Consider the following 23,805-nt stretch of genomic DNA (forward strand, 5'->3'; position numbering starts at 1 on the left):
ATCGTCACCCGCATCAAAATTAATAATAAAATAATTCAAGGCTTAAGAAACAGTCTACAGTTCCATGCCGTACGTGGAGTCCAGGGTTTTCAGAAGATTTTTGTAGGGAAGAGAGACTTGGAAGTGATATTCTATCGCTCCGGAGCAAGGAACAATGTGGCGGCTGCTTGCAAACAGTACATGACAACTTAAGCCACTTTTGACCTGAAACGGAAGATGCCAACTAATTTAAATCGCGCTATAATTAGCAAGCTTCGTCGGGTCTCTGCTAATGACAGGCAGACAAGGTCGCGTACATGGGTAATCTCTACATAGAATCGTAAAATTCAAATAGTTATTACGATACAGTATCACCATCATTAGGTGGATAAATTAAAAGAGGACTACCTAACAGTGTTGTTGTGGTCTGCAGTACGAAGACTAGTTTGATGCGACTCTCCACGCTAGTTTAAATAAATACAAGAAGCTACATCCATTTGCACTTGCTTTCCTTATTCAAGCCTTGGTCTCTCTCTACAGATTGTTATCTTCAGTATTCTTATGCATCACTACATTTCAAAAGCTTCTATTCTCTTCCTACCTTAACTTTTGCGCTCCACCTCCACACAAGACTACAAAGACGCTACTGACAAATTACCCATTCCGTTCAACTGCTCTTCCAAGTTCCGCACTGTTTCTGATATATCCACAATGTCATCAGCAAACACCAGTGCTTTTATTACTTCTCCTTGAACTTTAATTCTGTTTCCAAATGTCTCCTTGGTTTCCCTCACTGCTTTCTCAATGAACAAATTTAATAACACAGGGCAGAGGCTTCAAATCCTAAAGCATACCATTCTGGAACTGCTGCAGCTCTTTCATATCCTTTGACCCTTATAACTGCAATGTGGTTTCTGCACAAGTTCGGAATTACCTTTCACTCTCTTTATTTTATATCTGCTACCTTTAGAATTTTAAAGAGTGTAGTCTAGTCAACACTGCCAAAGGCTCACTCTAAATCTGCAAACGCTGTAAAAGTACTGGTTGATTTTTGTAGAGAAGACAACAGCAACCAGCCACTTTTAATTACATTAATTATTCACATAAATAGCGCCATTACCGGTTTCGGACCGACAGGTTCAACACATTTATTCCTCTTTACCGAGAAAATTCCTCGGGGTGCCCTACCACCAAAACATGATGTGAGAAACGTCCTGTTTGACTGTAAATGTACCTAATAACAATTCAAAACAATGTAAATAAATCATTAAAGCGAAACTGTTTTAGTTTTACATTACATACGTCTAAAATTCCGCACAATTACATTCCAATGCTCGCTGCTCGTGTTTATGCAGTAGATTCATAAATCCGCTTGAAGAGATTGAAATATATGCATACAAATCACCAAAAGAACCCTCAACCCTGAGAAACCCTCAGTTAGCCAATGCAACGTTTTTTTCAAATTTCATTCGCCTGTTTTCCTTTTTGAAACATATATGAAGCACGTATTCCTTCGACAGTAACAACACGCAGACACTACCCCAACATGAAACAGTACATAAAATATAACAGCTTGCTTAGTCGTGCATTATTAGAACAGTCTAACTGATTTAAACCTTCAACTAGCAATGGCATTTTAATATAATGTCCGCTGTCGTAATATTTATTTATTTACTACTGTCTCTCATCATTTACTTCCTTTCCAGTGTACACCGTAATATTTACGTATGCCATTTCAGTAACATTTTTTTTAAAAACTAGCTTCTTTCTTTGTTTATCTTAATTATAATGTATGACCACTCACTGAATACAAATTGCATGAAATGAAACTTTTATACTCGGTTAATTTCTAGTGTCACATCAATGTACCTATTGAAATAACTCTGAGAAATTCTGTAGCACTGTTAAAGTTGTGATATCGCCATATTTGTAAGCATATTCCCATGTTAAGAAAATTTTGGTGTGTGTGAGTGGTGCTTTACAACATTGCGTTCATACGGTCTTTGCTACTGCATGAACACAAGCAATCTGCATCGCCATGTAATGACGCGGGATGTTCCACGCAAGTAACGTAAAACTAAAACAGTTTCTAATGATTTATTTACATTGTTTTCAATCGTTATTAGGTACAATTACGTTCTAATGCCTTCGTTGTATGGCATCACAACCCTTAGAAATCTTCACCACAAGGGGGAATAGAAAGTGAAAACTAATGTAAACAATAAGAAGTATGTATCTTAACGAGGAAAGACGCCTGATGATGAACCTGTCGGTTTCAAACAGGTGTATGTGAATAAATAGCATTATTACAAGTGGCAGGTTGCTGTTTTCTCCTTTACAAGAATCAACCGGTATTTTGTACACAGTCACGGTCTCACAACGTCAGTTTCCAACAAAATACCTATAGGTTTGCCTTTCTTCAGGCAATGTTTTAAGATAAGTCGTAGGGTCGACATTGCCTCGCGCGCTCCTCCTACATTTCTCCGGGTCCCAAACTGATTTTCCCCAATGTCGGCCTCTATCAGTTTTTCCACTCTCGTCAATGTTTCGTGTACGATCGACGTCCCCTGTTATAGTAGTATTTGGTACTGTGACGAGGTGGGCAGAGTTAGCGGTCGAAGTATGAGGCGGGCTCGGCCGCACCTCGGGAGAGCAGGCAGGAGCGGGATGTGGAGGCGGCGCGGACAGCGGAGCTCGGGCGCTCGCCTGATTGCAGTCGGATTTACGGCCGGAAGCGGGCGCAGCGCGGGGCGCGTGGCCGTGGGAAAGCGCTTTCCCCGCCCCCCTCCTGCTCCCCTTTCTGGGTCGCCTCACCACTGCTGCTTCCTGCGCCCATCTGTCTGCCGGGCGGGCGGTGATGCAGGCGGCGGCGACTCGCGTCTGCTGCTCGTCTTGCTCCAGCTGACTCGGGGCTTCCGCTGCGGGCGCATCTCGCTGCATTCTCGCTTACGACCAGCGCACCGGGATCACCCCTATCCGACCGTACCAATTGCTCTAATCCACTATCTGATCAAATATATCCGGACAGCCCTACGTAATGTGGAACTGACCACTAGATGTCACGAGAGGTGGACTCGCCAGTATAAGAGGAAGGGGGTGGGGGGAGTATTGCATTGTCAATACAGAAATAGCAAAATGGGTCGGTCAGGAGAGCTCGATTTCGAATGTGGGCTGGTCATTGGACATCACCTGAGTATCATCAGCGGCATTTCAACCCTTCTAAAGCTGCCCATGTCGACTGATGGTACTGTGGTTGTGAAACACAGAAACATGAAGGAACAACCATATCCGAATCAACGCCAGGCAGACCACACGTACTGACCCATAGGGATTGTCGAGCGCTGCGGAGTGCGGTTGTAAGAAATCCCACGAAATCAGCGGGAGGAGTCACTCGTATGAGTTCCAAAGTGCTACTAGCAGTCCAGCTAGCACAATTACTGTGCGTATGGAGTTAAAAGGAAAGGAGTGCAACGGTCGTGCAACTCTACATTAGCGAGACATTACAGAAATGTCTCGCTAATGCAGAGTTGCAAGCTGCAAGCGACGCTTGAGCTGATGCTGGACAGTGGACGACAGGAAACTAACAGAGGAGACAATGGTAGTGCCAGAGAAAGAGAGGGAATAAAAAGTGAAACATAGCTGATAGTAACAGAACAGTGCTAGGAAAAGAGGAAAGGGCGGGGAGAGGGGGGGTGGAGAAATAAAGAGAAAGTGGAAATGGGTGAGAGCTAGTGATAATGAAAGACAGAGTATATGACAATGACAACGACAAAGAGAGAGACAGTAACTGTGAGAAAAGACAGCAGCAGCAATAGGAAGGAAGGAATAAAGTATCAGCAGTAAGAGAGAGCAAGAGGGGGACAGTGTCAGTAACAGGAGACTATAGTAGTGGGACAGAACGAAGGGGACTGAACCTGTGACAATTACAGACACAGAGAGTTAGTGGCAAGGAATTCGGCTAAATAAGTAGTGAGGAAAGTCAAATAGAAGTGCATGGGTATGAGCGATTTAGAGCGATGGACTAGGGTGTGTGAATGAATTACAATTTGAGGAGCTTGCGGGAGTTTGAGGTTTGCTGCACGATAAAAAAGGCACGAATATATTCGCATGCCAAACTATTTGGGAAAATTTATATAGGAGCTGAGGAAGGTAGAATGATGCAGCCGTTACCCCAGTTTTCACTCAGAGTCTTTTAAATAATCAGGAACAGTTTCGCATTTTTTGTGCTCACCTAGGGGCATTTTCCCGCTGGTAATTTTTGAATCAGTTGTTAGCTGATACTCTGATTAGATATACGTTTAAATATTGGCACTGAGCGTCGTTTCCAAAGTTCACACTTTTTGGTGAGTGAAACTTCTAAGAATATTTTTTAACTTTTTACTTTGTTGTGGCCCGATGTTGCGTGATAAACGCACCCCACTCTATATGTTCCTTTAATCTGAATTGCAGATATCTGAATATGGCGGCAGCCAAAACGGCGCAATAAATAAAGAAATTCATTTAACGATCTACATAGGTCCTTTTTAATACATATTTGGTATCTGCAGCTTAGTAAGCACACGTACGTTCTACGGAAGGTTGAAGTAGTCGGTACTCACCTCGAGGACATCTTGCGCCGTCTGCAAGTAGTCCCGTAGCATCGCCTCCTGGATAGCTCGCCACTCGAGGCGGGGGTCCTCCAGCTGCGTGCATTCTGTAACCACGGATACACATTATAGCGGGCAAGTGCTCAGGAACAGAAACAAGCAGATAGCGGTGCAATTGAATCAGCGGATTGCCCCTTAGATAAATTACCTCTTGAAGTCCACTGTGATATGATGTTACCTAGTACACTATCGATGTATTCTGTATCCTCTGGAAAGAACTGACAAACGTGTAGTGAGAGGTGTGTACACTAAATTGCAAGTATATAATAATAACATATAATAATAATTTCGCACCACTTTTCCTTGGGGACCAAGGAAAAGTGACCTACAGTTTAACGTGGAATCTGAACCACACGTCGTTTTTGACATATCACCACATCACTGAGAGGTGAATGCTAAGTTAAAAAGTAGAGTGAAAAATCCGAGCCCCGGGCGAGATTCGATCCCGCGATCTTTCACCATCAAGTTACGCACATCACCGCTACACCTCAATGCCCGACACTGCGAGCGAACAAAACTGTATGATAGTTACTTTTCGCAGAAAAATTATGACAAATAGTACCATTATACGGGTTAATGCGGATCACAGTCTACACAAATAACCGAAAAAAACTCGGATAATCCAAAATACACATGTTTGTTTGTTTTTTTTTTTAATCGGTAACTGTCATTTGCTTTATTTTTCACATGTCGTCTGGACTACCTGTTTGGTCTTATGTTGTCAGAAGTTAGCATAGAAAGCCGAGAGTCTACTGTATTATTCAGTTTTAACTTATTTACAAAATTACAACAAAACGCATTGTATTTCGTATCACTTTCTTTCAGTTCGACTTTGGAAAATAATCGTCCTTTTAGTTCTGCTTCAGTTTTTCATTTACTTTTTCCCCGACAACGATTCTCGTTTTCCGCAGAGTAAAAACATTGCTATAGTCAAACGAATTTTGTCCCGCACAATCCACTAACTAATCAACGCACTCCAGCACCTCGGTGTGCATGACAACGGTTTCCTCACTCGCCTAGCTTTCGCTCTTGCTCTACCGTTCTGTAGAAACTCACTGTATCCGCGTCAATTAGCTGCTCAAATCTCCGCTCATGTTTAACCATTCAAGGATGTTTTCGTTACCTACCTCTTCAAAAGCACAGATTTCTTTCTAAACAAAAATAATCGTGGTTTAAAGGGCAATCAAAAGGTTTCGTTATGAGGGCGTTGCTGTAGCGTATATGCACCGCAGCGCAACTCCGATGCGGGTATATAAGCACCGACACGTAGGCAAGGGATTAGTGTGGGATTCGTGTCTTTCCGACGTGCGTGTGGTAAATGCGGAAAGATGATCTATGGTGACGTTAATACCAAAGGCGTCCAAACAGGACCAACGTGCTGTTACTCTTTTCTTGGCAAACACTGGTAGACATCCTAGGGAAAATGTATATGCGGCAACACGTGTGTCGAAAGACATCGTTGTGGAACGGTGCGCCCCGCCAAGTTCCATGCTGGTAGCTATTCGACACAAAACGCCGACCAATGTAGAAGACCAGTCTCAACCATTCTCAGAAGTTACGCCAACAAATGTGGGAGACACTCGTTCACCCGTCCTACAGTCTTGATATCTTCCCATGCGATTGTCACGCCTTCGGTCCCTTAAAAAAGGCTTTGAAGGGTCGACGATTCCTGTCGGACGACAATGTGCAGTAGGCAATTACTGAATACTTCACACAACAGGGTGCCGTGTTTTACCAAAGGGGTTTGTTCAAACTGCTGCATCGTTGGGGTGATTGCCTCAGTGTTCACGGTGACATTGCCTGAACAGAAACTTTTTGATCGCCAGTTATAATAACACTTCAGGCTTCGGTCTTTTTTTTTAAATCGCCGAGCTGTGCACGGACATTTCTCAAGCCGGGTAATAGCATTTAGACAACAGGGTCGTTGCTGAATATCACACCTCCCTAACAGAGTAGTTGTAATGTGCCAAAGATCCCCAGATACGGTGCGGCAACTGTTAAATTCGGTTTTTTATGCGTGAACATGCTTAATTCTGCAAGTGCAAATAGTGGTGCGGATGTTCGCTTACATGAACCATACGCACAGCATCTTCACCATGTTCGTTCAGGGCATGATCTCGGAGAAATAGCGTTTCAAGAATGTGGCTGAAGAGTAGTTTTTTGAAGTGACTTAAGATACTGGAGGTGACTGGTACGGGTTTATCTGTTTTGGTGGTCCATGCCGGTGTTCCAATCGATTATCAACCTTTGGTTTCAAAGGCAGGAACCTGTTAGTTACGAATTGATGCGGCTAGAAAACACAGTGGATAACGTCATGATGCGTCGATTTCCTCTAGTAGGCTACCACAAAGACAGAGAATTTGAAGATTTTTGCGACCATCCGGCAACAGGAGGACGGTGAGAGATACGGACCCACTGGCCAGCATCCACCATCCGGCATCCCTTTTTTCGGTGCGCTGTCGCAGACAAGTGTGGGCCCTTCTAACGCTACATCAGACGCGCCGCCGTCGGGTATTTTTACGGCCGGCACTTTTGAGGAATTTAAAGCCAGCAGGCGGTGTGGCGTGGCTTGGAGTGGCGGCTCGTCTGTGTCGCTCACCTCTCTCGCCCGTCGGGACACGAGCCGCTCCCGGCCTCGCGATGAGTTTCCCCAGCACCCCGCAAATGTGTACAGCTACTGCTGGACTGAGTGGCAGTGATTGTTGGAGGTTCACATAAAGCTAAGAGTTCTCCAACGCTAATGCACCATCACTACTCGCGAAAAATATCATGTGGGCGTTTCACTGAATACTGGAAACGAGCATATCATTGTTTTTGAAAATCTCGCGTTATAAATCAGTCCTTGCTGTTGAATGCATGGATGACAGAGTGAAGTTTCGATGCAGATGTAGCACTGAGACGACAGAATTCACAGAGTACCTACTAACATCGTATCGGACCTCCTTTAGCCCGGAGTAGTGCAGCAATTCTACGTGCCAAGAACTCAACAAGTCCTCGCAGGTCCCCTGCAGAAATATTGAGCCATATTGTGTCCTTAGCCGTCTGCAATTGCGAAAGTATTGCCGGTGCAGGATTCTGTGCACGAACTGACCTCTCGATTGTGTTCCGTAAATAATCGATGGTACTCATGTCGGGTCAATTGGGTGGCCATTTCATTCACTCGGGTTCTCCAGAATGTTCTCCAAACCAATCGCGAACAACAGCGGCCTGGTAACATGACGCATTGACTTCTATAAAAATTCCATCGTTGTTTGGGAATATGAAGTTCATGAATGGCTGCAAATGATCTCCCCAAGTAGCCGAACTTCACCATTTACAGACAATGATCGGCTCAACGGAACCAGAAGACTCAGTCCATTCCATGTAAACACAGCCCACACCGCTATGGAGCCCACACCGGCTTGCACAGTGCCTAGTTGACAACTTGGGTCCAAGGCTTCGTGAAGTCTGCGCACTCGAACCCTGCCATCAACTCTTACCAACTGAAATCTGGATTCATTTCACCAGGCCACGCGTTTTCCAGTCGGCTAGGGCACAACCGATATGGTCACGAGCTCAGGAGAGGCGCCGCTGGCGACGTCGTGCTGTTAGCAAACCACTCGCTTCGGTCATTTGCTGCTATAGCCCATTAACGCCACATTTCACCGCACTGTCTTGACGGATACGTTCATTGTACATCCTACATTGATTACTGCGGTGATTTCATGCTGTGTTGGTTGCCTGTTAGCACTGACAACTCTACGCAAACATCGTTGCTCTCGGTCGTTAAGTGAAGGCCGTCGGCCACTGTGTTGTCTGTGGTGAGAGGCAATGCCTAAAATTTGGTATTTCGAAATACGTCCACTAGGGAGCAATCTAATGGCTTTGTTCAGTTGCGGGGGAAGGTTAGTGGTTTCACTAAGTAGGCCTACAACTGAATTTAACTTTTAGTGTCTTGGCAGAAAGTAACTGCATTGTCATTGCGCCTGGGTGTTCACACGTGCAACTACGGTGCCGCTGCAGTATGCCAGGACCAGTGACATCACTTCTGTTGCGGTTTTCAGCGCGAAGTAAGAATTCAGAACTTTCGTTGGCGCCAAAGACGTGCGCTCCTAACATCTTTGAGATCTTCAGACATTTTACGTGTTGTCTGCTAGAAGATACAGATTCTACGTTTTATACGACGAAATGGTCAAGCTAACGGAATGAAAAGACTACAAAACTACCCTGACAGAAAAAAAACCGCAGCAGAAAAAATAAAATAATATAGCGTAATGAAATTTCGGGAATGCATCTGTCTAGGTAACACATTTAAGCGATTGACACTGAAAATATTACAGGTTAATGTAAGCAACAGATAAGCCGTTACAGATGTGAAATGCTAGTATATTAATAACCGAAGAAACCGCTAGAACGTTGAGTGCAAGCACGCAAACGTGTTTGCATTTGTTCTACAGGCGTCGGATGTAAGCTTGTGGGATGGAGATCCATGGCTGTTGCACCTGGTCGGTTAATAAAAGGGCAGTTAATGCTGTCTGTGAATGATGCTGGAGTTGCCATCCGATGATGTCCCGTATACGCTGGACTGGAGGCAGATCTGGCGTTCGAGCAGCCAAGGCAAGGTGTCGACACACTGTAGAACATATTGGGTTATAACAACGGTGTGGGCGAGCGGCGGCATTCGCCGGCCAAGTGATCCCATTCCACAGAAGTAGACTGAATGACAACCCGGAAAGTTCACACTGTCTATTCTTTCAGCAACAGGCCAACATTATGGCACGTTTTTTACAAACGCAACCACAATCGGAGAGTCGAAAGGACGCGCGCACCCAGGTGCCAGGGCACGCAGTGTTGGGACGGCCGGCGAGCAGCAGAGCACGCGACGCGTGCCGAATAAAGCGGCGCAGGAATGCCCCTTATCGAGCGCCTGTGATAACCGTAATAGCCGGACGACGGGCATTCCGGCGCTATCGCCTGTCCGCTGTCTCGTCTTTTGTTCTGGACGGGGCGCCCAAACACAAAGGCAGTCTGTTAGCGCGGCCGCAACAGGTGAGCGCGTTGACCGTTCTCTCCGGAGGACGACGTTTTGACGAGGTCGATGGCAGCTTTCCTAAACAAAAGGAGCGCACCCATCCCACTCGACACAACCTCTTATTCGTGAGACAATCGCAGGAAAATCTTATGCATATATTCGAACCCGTGTGGATCTCCTATTCTTTGTTTCAAACGATAGACAACGTGGGCAAATTGAACATTGGTTGACTGATGTTTCTAAATATACGACTATATTTGCTGCTGAATGATAGAACTCTACGAATTGTGGGGAGAATCGCCCACACAATGGCAACCACAGGAAAATAAAAACTCGAGAAACAGCAAGCAATGGGCCAGTCAGGTCCGACCCATCGCCCTGTCACACTCCGCCCATGGCGCACTGGATGTGTTATCTATATCTACAAGTAAATGATTACTCTACAATTCACAATTAAGCGCCTAGCAGACGAGGCAATGAACAAGTTTCAAGTTATTTCTCTACCGTTCCACTGTCGAACGGCACGTTGTAAAACGAGCATTTAAATCTTTCCGTGCGAGCTCTGATTTTTCTCACTCTGAGGAGAAAGTTGGTGACTGAAATTTCTTGAGAAGGTACTGCCGAAACGAAAAACGCCTTTGTTTTCATGATTATCACCTCAATTCGTGTATCATATCCGTTTGGAGCCACCATTTCTCAATCAAGTAACTCTTCCAACTGGTATCACGACGCTGAGCGCACCCCGTACCAGCTCTCCCACCAAGGAAAAGTCCTTGGCAGTAGCGGGAATCGAACTCTGGTCCTCCAGATAACAGCCAGATTGAGTGACCACTGAGCTACGGAAGCTAAAGCAATATAATAAAACTGAGCTACGGAAGCTAAAGCAATATAATAAAAACGCCTCAAAATTTAAGTTTCAACATCAGTCGTCTGAAATGTATACACATTTTCATTTGTATGCAGCACTTTAAGCTGCTCGATTTAACCTTTTTGGATCATATAGGAGCGTTTGGCGTCACCTTACATCAGTAGCAAAATGTGGCGGTGCCCCATCATGCATGGACTACATTGCACACACATGGGCCATGGTTAAGATTTGACCCCAATTAGATGGAGCTTAATCGCACCGTGAAAACTCAGTCATGTTTGTACTAAGTAGAACTGTATTTCATACAGAATTTAGTGTCGAGTCACAACCACACACCCCTACTTACCTCGCAAACAGCCCGTTTCTGGGCTCGTGTTTTCTAAACGGTTTTGCTTCTGTTAGCGTATGTTTTAATGCCTGTCAGTTTTCACTATTAACTGTAATACAACTCGTGTGTCTGCTTACTTCACCATTATCGATAGACAGTAGCATTTCCTTTAAGTGGTGTATGCCTTCTAATACCATTTATTTTTTGAGAGTCGTATGGTCGTCTTGAACAAAAGAAATGCTACAGCCACTACAACCCTCGTTATAAGCGTATTAACATCGCCGCCGGAATATCAGTGACCGACTGCGGAAATTCTCGTGCTTGTCTCTTGTAGACATGACCTTCCTCCATTGTCAGGGCTGGAGACGCCCATCAGCTGCTTCAGAGGGCACCACAAAGAAAGAACGCGTCGCTCCACCCGGCCTCTTCGCTCGGTTGGCGGCACAGCACATTCCTGCGTCAGTCGTGACACGTGCGAGTTCCGCCATTCTAGCGTGCACGTGTGTCGGTGTGACAGTGATTCACGGCAGCGCTGCTGAACCGAGGGCACGAACGGCTTCCTCATATCAACAGACTCTTGGAACATCGTCGGTCCAGAGTGCGAGCAGCAGACAATAGCTACAAATGACGAACTTCAGCAGACGCCGAATACAATTATTGTTATATTTTATTACATCTGCTCGAATAGAGGAGAGGATAAAGGTGGTATTGGCTGGTAGTGGTAGTAGAATAAGGGCAGAAGAAATAAAAATCATTTGTTATGCTGACGATGCAGTTCTGCTAGCATAGAATGAAGATAATCTACAGAAACCATTACATATATTTGACATGGCAGCAAAAAACCATATCTGCTCGAGAAACCAAATGCATGACAATGTCTGCGGAACCAATTAGTTGCAAATCGAAGTTAGACAGAAAATTATTTAACGGGTAATGACATTTAAATACCTTGGTATTGAATTGTCCAGCAGTTAAAGTGTCGCAAAGGAGTTAGCGAAAGAACAGAAAAAGCAAACAAAGCAGCAGTGTATTTAAATGATATAATTTGGGAAAAAACAAACACCTAGGAAAAGATGTAAAGGCAAGAATATACAAAACAATAATGAGACCAATTATAAAGTACACAGGCGAGACAAAACCAAAAACATCAAAAATTAGAAGACTTTTTGAAACCACGGAAATGAAAATTTCGCGGAGGATTGCGGGAAAGACTGCGAGAGATAGAGGGAGAGAGAAGTGAAAGTATTAGAAAAGAATGCAAACTGGCTCCATTAATGAGTGGACACATTAGAAAATGCAATAACGGAGCGAATACATAGACAATATGGATGGACGGAAGATTGTGAAAATCGCAACAAATAAATAACCATCCGGCCGTCCACGGGAAAGATGGAGGAGCGACAACCAGAAGGTAGACTGAAGCATACTGTTATCAGACTTCAGCCTAGGAAGAAAGGAGGAGGAAGAAGAACAAGAACGAAAAAAAAAAACAAGGGGAGGGCGAAGCTGACAATACGCAACAATCTCTACCTTGCATACATAACTCACTGGCTCAAGAGTACATACTTTGTCGTTATTCTATTCAAGAGTATTTGTCAAAGTACAGATGTCAGGTTCGGGGTGAACAGAGGCGAAGAGACTTGCATATTTCCGTGTTATTCGAAATCTTTGATCGCTACTTAACAGACCCCACGCTATATAGAGTTACGCTGTATGGAAAAAGCTTGTAACTTCAGGTGCCCCTACTCGCTGTGTTACGGTTATGATACAAGGGTCAAACACAAGCAACTATTACTATCGTCTCTGAATATCTACCCATTGCGCGTGTCCATTCTCAAATTTGTGTATTCTTCCAGCTACAAATAACCTGCTTCCTCGAACATACCGAGACGCAACGAAGAAATGGCTCACCTAGACAGCAGAAATCTGTCTCCGAGTCATTTCGTGAACTTTGCGTGAACGTGCCAAGCAGTACCTTGAATCATTTGAAGAGCTCGCACTCTGAGCCCAACCGCGAGCACGTAGTAACGAATTGCGCCACAAAGATTGTCTTATTATTCTTCATTTTACTTTTCTCGACAGATTTTTCAAAACAGAGGCTATCTGCGCGCGCCTTCAGTATTTTTTTTTTTTGCGACAAACAAATTGTTTTTGCAGTGTCACACATCTGTCACAATCGTCTTCGGCCGTGGTTTATGAAACAGTCGTTAATTTTGTTGCATCAGGATTGTGATAGGACCAACGTAAGGTTTATCCTTAATGCTGGACGTAAATTAACTACTCACGAGGCAACATGATATCTTTGTATGAAAAACAAATTTGATGGTATACTATTATTAGATAGCACTCATAAGTAATATTGAGTAGTGTTGGGAATGTAGCCGGGTGACGTCGTCGACAACCGCAGATATTTCAACAGTGGCACACTTTGTCACCGCTGTTTGAAGGTCCTCATCGTCGGAAAATCTCCCCAACCTCTGATGTTTTGCCTCTATTGGCTGGACATTGTCATTTGTGGTCGATGTAAACGGCCTTCTTTCCCTATCAGCGTCATCTGCGTCTGCGTTGCTTTGGTCATATTGTTGGCACCATTTCACCACTATTGGACGCTACTTTGCATTTGGTTCTTAATAATGCCATAATTTCACGGTGAATTTGTGTCCAGAATTAGACGTTTTGCGCACAGGAATCACACTGTACCACGAAATTCAACTTTGGGGTGTACAACCAGTTGTCGCGTCAATTTACTCGGACGCTGTGATCAACCTGTTTTAGCCGCACCACAGGCAGAATTGTGTCTGCGGGAAACACTAAATATGTAGTCTCTTCTGACAATGCACCCTCCGTCGCGCAATGGTCTTAGAATGGGACGACTTATTTTTTGAACTTTCTGCGGATACTGTCTCTGGCAGGTCCAAACGTTACTGCCTTTTATAAATGTGTACACAAAGTGATATTGCAATTTGTGGGAATACGCAACTACGGCGGTTATATAGGTATCACCCGCAAACATTTTCATGATACTTTGACAAATAACAGAAAGAAATAAGAGTTCCGACGCCAGGGACTCAACAGTTAGCAATTCACCTGCTGCAGGTTCCCAGTGACCTTGGTCGAGCAAGCCATCAAAGCAGGTGGTACGAGGATGGGTGGAGTTCGCAGTCACCGCCTCTCGCACGAGCGGGAGCAACGTGACTGCAACTACACGCAGTAAACGGGATTAGTTCCACGCTAAAATCATAACATGCGGTCGCATTGTGAACATTAACTATCCAGGACTGACTACTTCGAGGAGCTAATTCTCCAACAGGAGAAGTTCTCTATCTTGTGACAAAGATCAGGTTTATGTGATCGCTGTTGCTTTTATTATTGCACTATTGCAGTACAGATACACTGAACGTGTTGTACACTGTTCACAGGTTACCCTCCTCACTTGTGTTTTAACCACTTGCATTTGCACTTAGATGCCAAGTAGTGAAAGAACGTACGCGAACACAACTGATGTTTTGAGAAACATGACTATGTCAGTATTGCATATGTTCACATATATTATTTCAAACAAATGTTAAGTTTTTTGACAAATAACACATCACTTATGACTCCCGTGAATGCGATGGTTTTAACAGTTTGTCACAGGGTGCTTCTGTTATCTTTTAAATTCGTTAAACTTCAAACATCGACTGTACGTAAGTACAGATCTTTACAGCTGAAGGACGTCGATGGGTAACAGAGCAGACACATCTCCGTATTTTAAAATACTTACACTGTAAGAGCTATATTCTTTATCTTGACGGTGCTCCTTTACGAAACTGGAGAACTTAGGAATTTTCTACTCCCGCATAACAGAAATTTTGTCGTCTCATATATATTTCTTAAATAGAGAAAATAGCGCCTTCAATATTTCTACGAAGACCTGGCCTACTCAACAACACGATTTTGTTGTACATAAGTTGATGCAGTTAACCTTCCTACGACAACGTAGATATCGGCAAAATGTTGAGCAAGAAAATCGGACAGTGCGGAAGAGATGAGCGGCGACGCTTGTAGGACTATTTCTTCTTGTCTTTTTCGCTGAACATCAGGATGTGCGGCGTAAAAATAGACTCCGAGAAGAAGAACCTCGCAACGCATCGGAGACAGACCGCAGAACTCGTGGATCACTGCCTTCCATCACACAGAAAGAGCGTTCTGTGAGATGATACATCCAACCGCGCTTCTGTGCGTTCTCGACAGAGCGTCGAACTGTTTACGTTCCCCCTACAGGTTCGACGCAAATCATTGGACGACATAGCTCGTTCTGCAATACGGAGTATAAAAGAAGAAATCGAATTTTGAAGTGTGTTTCGCAACACTCATCACCTGCATCCATTTTCGAATTAGTAGTTCCTCTGTTTGACGATAAATATGTTCAACCCCTTCCCACTACCTCCTCCTCGATCAAATCAGGATGAAAATTACTGCACAGCATGAGCTACATAAAGCGTAAGGCCAAAACAAACAAGCACAATAGTTTAATAGTTGGGAGGGAACTAGAGTTATGTGAAAACTGCAAAAAGGGATCCATTTCGTTGACGAGAGAGATGTTACAGATAATACAAATTCACATCTACATCTACATATATACTACGCAAGCCATCGTCAGGTGCGTGGCGGAAGGTACGTTGTACCACTAACAGTCATTTTCTTTCTTCTTCCACTCGCGAACTGGGCGAGGGGAAAACGACTGTCTATGTGTTCTCATACCTTATCTCGTTATCTCCGTGGTCCTTAGGCGAAATGTATGTTGGCGATAGTAGAATCCTTCTGGAGACAGTTTCACACGCCGGTTCTCAAAAGTTTCTCGCTACTGTTCTCGAAAAGAACGTGGCCTTCCCTCCAGGGATTCCCATTTGAGTTCCCATAAGCATCTCTGTAGTGCTTGTGTCCTGATCCAACCTATCGGAAGCAAATCTAGCATCCCGCTTCTGAATTTCCGCGATGTCTTTCATTAATCCGACCTGGTGGGGATACTAATACCAGAGCGACACCCAAGAATGTGCTGCTCTAGTGTTCTACATGTGGTCTCCTTTATAGATGAGCTACAAATTTCTGAAATTTTCGCAATTAACCGAAGTCGACCATTCGCCTTCCCTATTACGATCCTGATGTCCTCGTTCCAGTTCATATCTCTTTGCAACGTCACGCAAAGATATTTAATCGACATGATTGTGTCAACCAGCAGACTGAAAATGCTGTATTGGAACATAACGGGATTCTTTTTCCTACTCATCTGCATTAACTTACACTCCTGGAAATGGAAAAAAGAACACATTGACACCGGTGTGTCAGACCCACCATACTTGCTCCGGACACTGCGAGAGGGCTGTACAAGCAATGATCACACGCACGGCACAGCGGACACACCAGGAACCGCGGTGTTGGCCGTCGAATGGCGCTAGCTGCGCAGCATTTGTGCACCGCCGCCGTCAGTGTCAGCCAGTTTGCTGTGGCATACGAAGCTCCATCGCAGTCTTTAACACTGGTAGCATGCCGCGACAGCGTGGACGTGAACCGTATGTGCAGTTGACGGACTTTGAGCGAGGGCGTATAGTGGGCATGCGGGAGGCCGGGTGGACGTACCGCCGAATTGCTCAACACGTTGGGCGTGAGGTCTCCAGTGGTCGGCGGAAGGTGCACATGCCCGTCGACCTGGGACCGGACAGCAGCGACGCACGGATGCACGCCAAGACCGTAGGATCCTACGCAGTGCCGTAGGGGACCGCACCGCCACTTCCCAGCAAATTAGGGACACTGTTGCTCCTGGGGTATCGGCGAGGACCATTCGCAACCGTCTCCATGAAGCTGGGCTACGGTCCCGCACACCGTTAGGCCGTCTTCCGCTCACGCCCCAACATCGTGCAGCCCGCCTCCAGTGGTGTCGCGATAGGCGTGAATGGAGGGACGAATGGAGACGTGTCGTCTTCAGCGATGAGAGTTGCTTCTGCCTTGGTGCCAATGATGGTCGTATGCGTGTTTGGCGCCGTGCAGGTGAGCGCCACAATCAGGACTGCATACGACCGAGGCACACAGGGCCAACACCCGGCATCATGGTGTGGGGAGCGATCTCCTACACTGGCCGTACACCACTGGTGATCGTCGAGGGGACACTGAATAGTGCACGGTACATCCAAACCGTCATCGAACCCATCGTTCTACCATTCCTAGACCGGCAAGGGAACTTGCTGTTCCAACAGGACAATGCACGTCCGCATGTATCCCGTGCCACCCAACGTGCTCTAGAAGGTGTAAGTCAACTACCCTGGCCAGCAAGATCTCCGGATCTGTCCCCCATTGAGCATGTTTGGGACTGGATGAAGCGCCGTCTCACGCGGTCTGCACGTCCAGCACGAACGCTGGTCCAACTGAGGCGCCAGGTGGAAATGGCATGGCAAGCCGTTCCACAGGACTACATCCAGCATCTCTACGATCGTCTCCATGGGAGAATAGCAGCCTGCATTGCTGCAAAAGGTGGATATACACTGTACTAGTGCCGACATTGTGCATGCTCTGTTGCCTGTGTCTATGTGCCTGTGGTTCCGTCAGTGTGATCATGTGATGTATCTGACCCCAGGAATGTGTCAATAAAGTTTCCCCTTCCTGGGACAATGAATTCACGGTGTTCTTATTTCAATTTCCAGGAGTGTATATTTTTCTACATTCATCACACCAACTGAAAATTTTGTTTAAGTCATCCTGTGTCCTCCCACAGTCACCCACCGACGACACTGTCCCGTAGTCCGCCCCCGATAGCTGAGTGGTCAGCGCGACAGACTGTCAATCCTAAGGGCCCGGGTTCGATTCCCGGCTTGGCCGGAGATTTTCTCCGTTCAGGGACTGGGTGTTGTGTTGTCCTAGTCATCATCAGTTCATCCCCATCGACGCGCAAGTCGCCGAAGTGGCGTCAAATCGAAAGACTTGCACCTGACGAACGCATCATTTCATCCCCATCGACGCGGAAGTCGCCGAAGTGGCGTCGAGTCAAAAGACTTGCACCTGGAGAACGGTCTACCCGACGGGAGACACGACACTGTCCCGTAGGCCACAGCATCATCAGCCGCAGATTGCTATTCACCCAGTCCGTCTATCATTTATGTACATGGAGACTAACAGCGATCCTATCACTCTTTCCTGGGGCACTCCTGACGACACACTTGTCTCTAATGAACACTCGCCATCGAGGAGAACGTATTGGTTTCTAGCCAGTCACATATCACGGTGAACTATTCCGTGTGCTCATACCTTCGTTGACAGTCTGCAATGGGGCACCGTGTGAAATGCTTTTCGGAAATTTTGGAATATAGAATCTGCCTCTTGTCCTTCACCCATGGTTCGCAGAATATCATGTGAGGAAAGTTTCACGCGAGCGAAGCCTACTAAAACCGTCCTTTACAGCAAAGTCCATTGTTTAAGACTAACACCAGTTTCAAAAATACTTCACCATTTAAGAACTAATGACGTCAATGAAGAGGTTATCACAGAACAACGATACTCAGTTTATAGGTAAGGTTGTCATCAACCCCGAGGTTGTTATGAACACCAATGTGCGTTAGTACGTATGGTCTTACATAAGCTGGAATGCCGACCTTAGAGCTGGCTTAGCCAGCCAACCTACAGTTTAACGTGGCCTCAGAGCCGCGTTGCAAGTCAGATTACATCCGTCATTAATTTCAGACACCTACACATCAGCATAGCACCGTGCCCTGAGAGATTTAACACAAAAATAGTTTTTGCGCACACCCTAACATCACAACCACGTAGTGGACACTTCCTTGCGTATACTATTATTAGTCATCAGCTGCTACCGGCTGTAGTTGCTATTACAAGTTGCTACCGTGTACCTACTTTGAAAAACTGCTGCAGTAAAAACATTTGAGTTATAAACAAAGTGTATACAAACGAGTCCCAATCGCCCGGGGCGCAGACGAGCTGCATCGACGAGGTAATTCGTGCCCGCATTCCAAAATAAGAAATAATGAAGCACGTAACAGACATTAGACACGCGAGAGCCTCGGTTTCCAAGAGGGACGGTAATAAGAACAAGATGATAACTATGGTACACATTATGGCTCCCAAAAAAGTCTCGGCAGAGCCTCTCTGAGAGAGGTAACAGCCCATCACGAAGCGCTGCGGCAGACGCCTGAGGAACGCCAATAAAAATATTGTGTTACTGCTCGAGGCATCTGGGGCGAATAACGTCAACGAGGAAGCCCGTACCCTATAGGTACTGTCATTAGCTGACGACTCGTCACCAGGGTCGATATTTTTAAACAAAATTTCTCAAAGCATCCTGAATTAAATTAGCATTTTAAGAGTTGATTACGACGTACAGTAGTAAAGTGTGTAAAACTCCATCCATCTGAAGAAAATCACAAGATTATATCGAAATGGTATCAACGTTAACTACACCGGCACTATAATAAATTTCACAAATTTCGTGTTTGTGAGAAACTGGGTAACAGCGATCACAGCAATTTTAGGACCCAGGTAGAACAATTACAGGAATTATTGACTTCGAACAAACAGTGCTTCTCCGGTGACCGAACAACCATCAATAGGAACTTTATCAGTGGTACATGAAATACAAATAGCCAACAGAACAGAAGTACTGAGAGATAATTCGCTGTTCTTCTAGAATCTACACTCTACACAGTTCGTCTCTCGCATAGTGTTTAGTCGATGGTTGCCGCAGTAATGAGACAACACCAGTTCTATTTCGATCTGATCTGCAGTAGCCGGCCGCGGTGGTCTAGCGGTTCTGGCGCTGCAGTCCGGAACCGCGGGACTGCTACGGTCGCAGGTTCGAATCCTGCCTCGGGCATGGGTGTGTGTGATATCCTTAGGTTAGTTAGGTTTAAGTAGTTCTAAGTTCTAGGGGATTTATGACCTAAGATGTTGAGTCCCATAGTGCTCAGAGCCATTGATCTGCAGTAATACAGGACGGCTGAAGTTGAACGCCTCACTGATAGCGAGGTCACCAGACACGAAACATACAGATGGGAAACCATACGCGAAGGAAATAGCCACCGCCGTATCGGTGAATCGTCCGTGTATGAGACTGAATTCATTTAGGGATCTACTTTTGGGCTGATGACAAAAAACTGCTATTAACATGTGGGCGGATTTAGTGAATGATTACTCAATATCAATTAATTGGGTCAGTGTGGACTGTGTGGGGCAAACTGCAAATGAACTTGTTGCTCTAATTGTTCGTTGACAAATGTGTGTTCACTTTGTTGACATAAGTAAGTTCACCATAACTGGGCACCGACTCGTTTTGTACACGGTTCTCGTGAGCCTCGCAGCATTAAAAAGAAGTTCTATTCCTTCGTCAGTACTTTCACTTGATCTGATCCTGCTAGTTTTTTATTCTTATCGTCACGTAAGCTTTCGCAGGATACTTGCAGCGAGCACAGATGACTTCTTGTCAAGAACCGTTACTACGGCTGTTCTTGCTCGAACTACTTCAGGACCGTATGAATGGATGCACCGTACTTACTCCGCAGTATCCCTCCGTATAACAGATACGGCCAAACTTCCCTAAAGTACAGGAAATTATATTCCGAGAAAATTTTCACGAAACAAACATCGGCGCTGCAGAAGCATCTGTGGAAAATTTTTAAACAGAACTTCTACGGAACAGTCGACAGTTTGGAACCACTGCACATTGTCCTTTATTTCCAAAAAAGGATAATAAACGCACGGACATGGAAAATTTAGCGTTTATCCTCCGCTTCCTTCGGATTTGACTTCTCCCCCTTCGATTAGGAAAACTATCGCTAAACGTTTCTTCGGGATCTATTTCAGTATACAGAAAGACAGGAGTGAATGAAGGTTTTGTTCCATGTTCATTGTCGCTTAGTGACATTTTTAAATGTCGCTCGCTCTCTACTATTTCACAACTCTCAATAGCTAGCACTAGGATAACACATTCTATCAGTACGATTCTCCTGAATGTAATAGCAAGGAACTCAATTAAATGTTTCCGGAAGAAAAGTTTGAATGGCAATGGCAAGTTTTCTCAATGATGCACGCAGAAAATATCCAATGGTGGAAATAAATTACTCAACCTAAATTCATTGTTACAATTATTTTGAATTGAATTTTCGTACAAAAATATTTTCTTACTTCTACCAAGAGAGAAAATGAAACAGATAAACGACCAAACCGAGCTACAGAAGATGAGAATGTAGTTTTTCTCGGAAGGTTCTGGAAACAGCAAAGAAATATAAATAAATAGTGGTGGCGTGTTCCTTTGCAGGATGTCCGACGAGTTGTCAGTTCCCTCTTGACTTTGTAAAACTGGGGAAATAAATAGCTGCTTTACAGCCGTCGCTACTTTGAAGTTGATAATGCACGATCACATTACAAAATATTAGGAAATAAAATTATTTAGTCCGATATTTGTGACTGAACTATCTGATGACGTAGAGCAGCGAGATGCAGCCTATCGTGCTTTGTTCGTACCGTTTTTAAATCCTGTGTATCGCTCTAGCTGTTATTTTCTGCTGAATATGCGATATTTCGCAGTTCACACAGTGGCGCTGTGCTCTTCTGCTCTAAAGAAATAATTGTGCGATAGTTGGAAGGGTACTCGCCTTCTCATGTTATGATATGTGTCTGGATGTAGTCGCCAGATATGCGTACGAAGCAATTTTTTAAAAAGCCTATTTGAATAGAAATTCTTTTTGGACAAGTCGCACACGTGGTTGATATCTCAGCTAGAAGACGCCACGGACGGCAAAGCATGCTATACAACGAGCTCCCCCGCTGGCCGCAGGACTGTAAGAAGTTCTTGTGGTAGGGCGTTCCATTCCTCAACCAGCGTGGCTGTCAGCTACTGGATGCAAGTGGACGTCTGCAATACGATTCCCCAACGTATCCCACACGTTCTCGATGGAATTTAAATAGGGGGCACTACCAGACTAGACCATTCGTCGAATATCCTCTCGTTCCAAGAGATCCTCCGCATGCGCTGTGCAATGCGGTTGCGCATTGTCATCCACAAAAATGAAGTCAGGCCGAATGCACCCCTTAAAAGACGTACATGGCGAAGGTGTACAGTGCCACAATAACATTGACAGGCGAGTGTACAGTACACATTTGGAGGTCAGTATGACCATGCAACATTATGCCTCCCCAAACAACAACACATGGAGTGCATTACGGTACCTCCAGAAACAGTCCTCCGGCTGCGTCTGCTCTCTTCCGAGAACAGCACGTGAGTCCACTCATCGATGGTTGCGTCCATCTGCTCTTGGCACCATCGCAGACAGTTCCGCCGATGTGCGGGTGTCAACGAAATAGGACGTAAATGTCGGATGGCTGGCTCAGCGGAGCCTGCGATTGCATGCCTTGCAGTCATGTTAAATGTGGTTGCTATTGCCCCTGTTGTCTGACGCGGGTCCCTTCTTACCCGTGGCGCACCGAGCGAGGTGGTGCAGTGGCTAGCACACTAGACTCGCATTCGGGAGGATGGCGGTTCAATCCCGCGTCCGGCCATCCTGATTTAGGTTTTCCGTGATTCCCCTAAATCTCTCCAGGCAAATGCAGGGATGGTTCCTTTGAAAGGGCACGGCCGACTTCCTTCCCCGTCCTTCCCTAATCCGATGGGACCGATGACCTCGCTGTCTGGTCTTCTCCCCCAAACAATCTAACCCAAACCGTGGCGCAATGTAGCGGTCACCTGTTGATTTAGTTGAACTCCTCTCCTTCGGGCCAGCAGTTGCTGCGGTTCAGAACGCTCCCCGTGCACCTGAAACAACGCTATGAACTATGTCAAATTTCTGGGCTACATCCGCCACACCTCGTCCTACTTCCAGTTCTCCGATGTGTCTTCCCTGTATGAAGACATCCAAATGTTGTCTCTGGCTATGTTGTAATGAATAACAGCATCACCGTGCACCGTAACTGTTCGCTGATTGCCACACATTGTCTTTTCACGTTCTTTCAATTACCACGACTTACCGGGCCAGCTCTATTTGACGCTACAGGCACACTCACCTCACGCCATGTGGCGTCCAGTTTTCTGTGCACGACTGAAACAGCTCTTGCTACATGCTTCAGCACTTTCATTCAATTCCACTGAGTTGTCAATATAGTACGTTAGTTTATCCATCTCGTTCTTATTTTGCAGTGCAATGTGCCATACACTATTTTGATCCAGGAGTACGGGAACTTCTTGTAGACCTAACACAACGTTTGAACCTTGAAATATCGATACATCACTCGCTTAAGAGAGGCCTCATACGAGTCTTTGTTAACAATCGACTAGATACATGCCAACTTAATTCTATTTAATACTACGCACGAATAGGCTTACAAATTTCAGAAGTAAGTTGCTGCTTTGATATATACATGTTCATTTCTCTTTAAGCTACAGCTAGAATCAAATGACAGCAAGCCGGAGGCAATATTTAGCTTGAGTCCGGCGCTGTTACGTCTTCCGCCCAGAGCAGAGACCTCTGCGGGCTGGGCTTAACTGATGGGCAGCGCCACGTTTTGGCGTTCCCAGCTCTGAGTGGCTTGTTTTACTGGCCTGCACAGCTGCTCCACAGTCGCACCGGAAAACTGTAGCTTCACCGCCACAGCGCGAAATAAATTACCGACCCCAGCGCTCTCAGATAGGAAAATGCCGGCAAGAAGCTAAAACAATTACCTGCACTTCGCATCGGTAACTGAACGTTAGGCGCAAACGTTTCTTTACCGTACGCTTCCTTGAACAGGCTCGCAAATGGATTACACCTGCACCTCTTTTGAAAGTTCAATAAAACGCAAATGATGTACTTTTAGTTTCACAAAATCATTTGCATATTTTCACGAAGTCAAATTTAAGTAATGTTTCGCTTCTCTGGCATTAGTTTTCAGTGCATACAATTAATATCCTTCGGAAAAGATGGGGGACCCACAATATCTGTGCATAAGAGCAGTTATTACT

The 23,805-nt window shown here is 45.3% G+C and overlaps 1 protein-coding gene across 1 annotated transcript in view; it reads right to left on the reverse strand.

The window, feature by feature from the left end:
- LOC126094652 (protein kibra) overlaps window positions 1-23,805 on the reverse strand; it is a 202,554-nt gene that overhangs the window by 66,258 nt on the left and 112,491 nt on the right. Inside the window, exon 3 of the mRNA XM_049909150.1 lies at window positions 4,578-4,672. Within this exon, the coding sequence (XP_049765107.1) occupies window positions 4,578-4,672 (95 nt within the window). The remainder of the gene's footprint in view (window positions 1-4,577; window positions 4,673-23,805) is intronic.

The sequence above is a fragment of the Schistocerca cancellata genome, chromosome 8 (assembly GCF_023864275.1).
Source record: "Schistocerca cancellata isolate TAMUIC-IGC-003103 chromosome 8, iqSchCanc2.1, whole genome shotgun sequence".
NCBI classification, from domain to species: domain Eukaryota; kingdom Metazoa; phylum Arthropoda; class Insecta; order Orthoptera; family Acrididae; genus Schistocerca; species Schistocerca cancellata.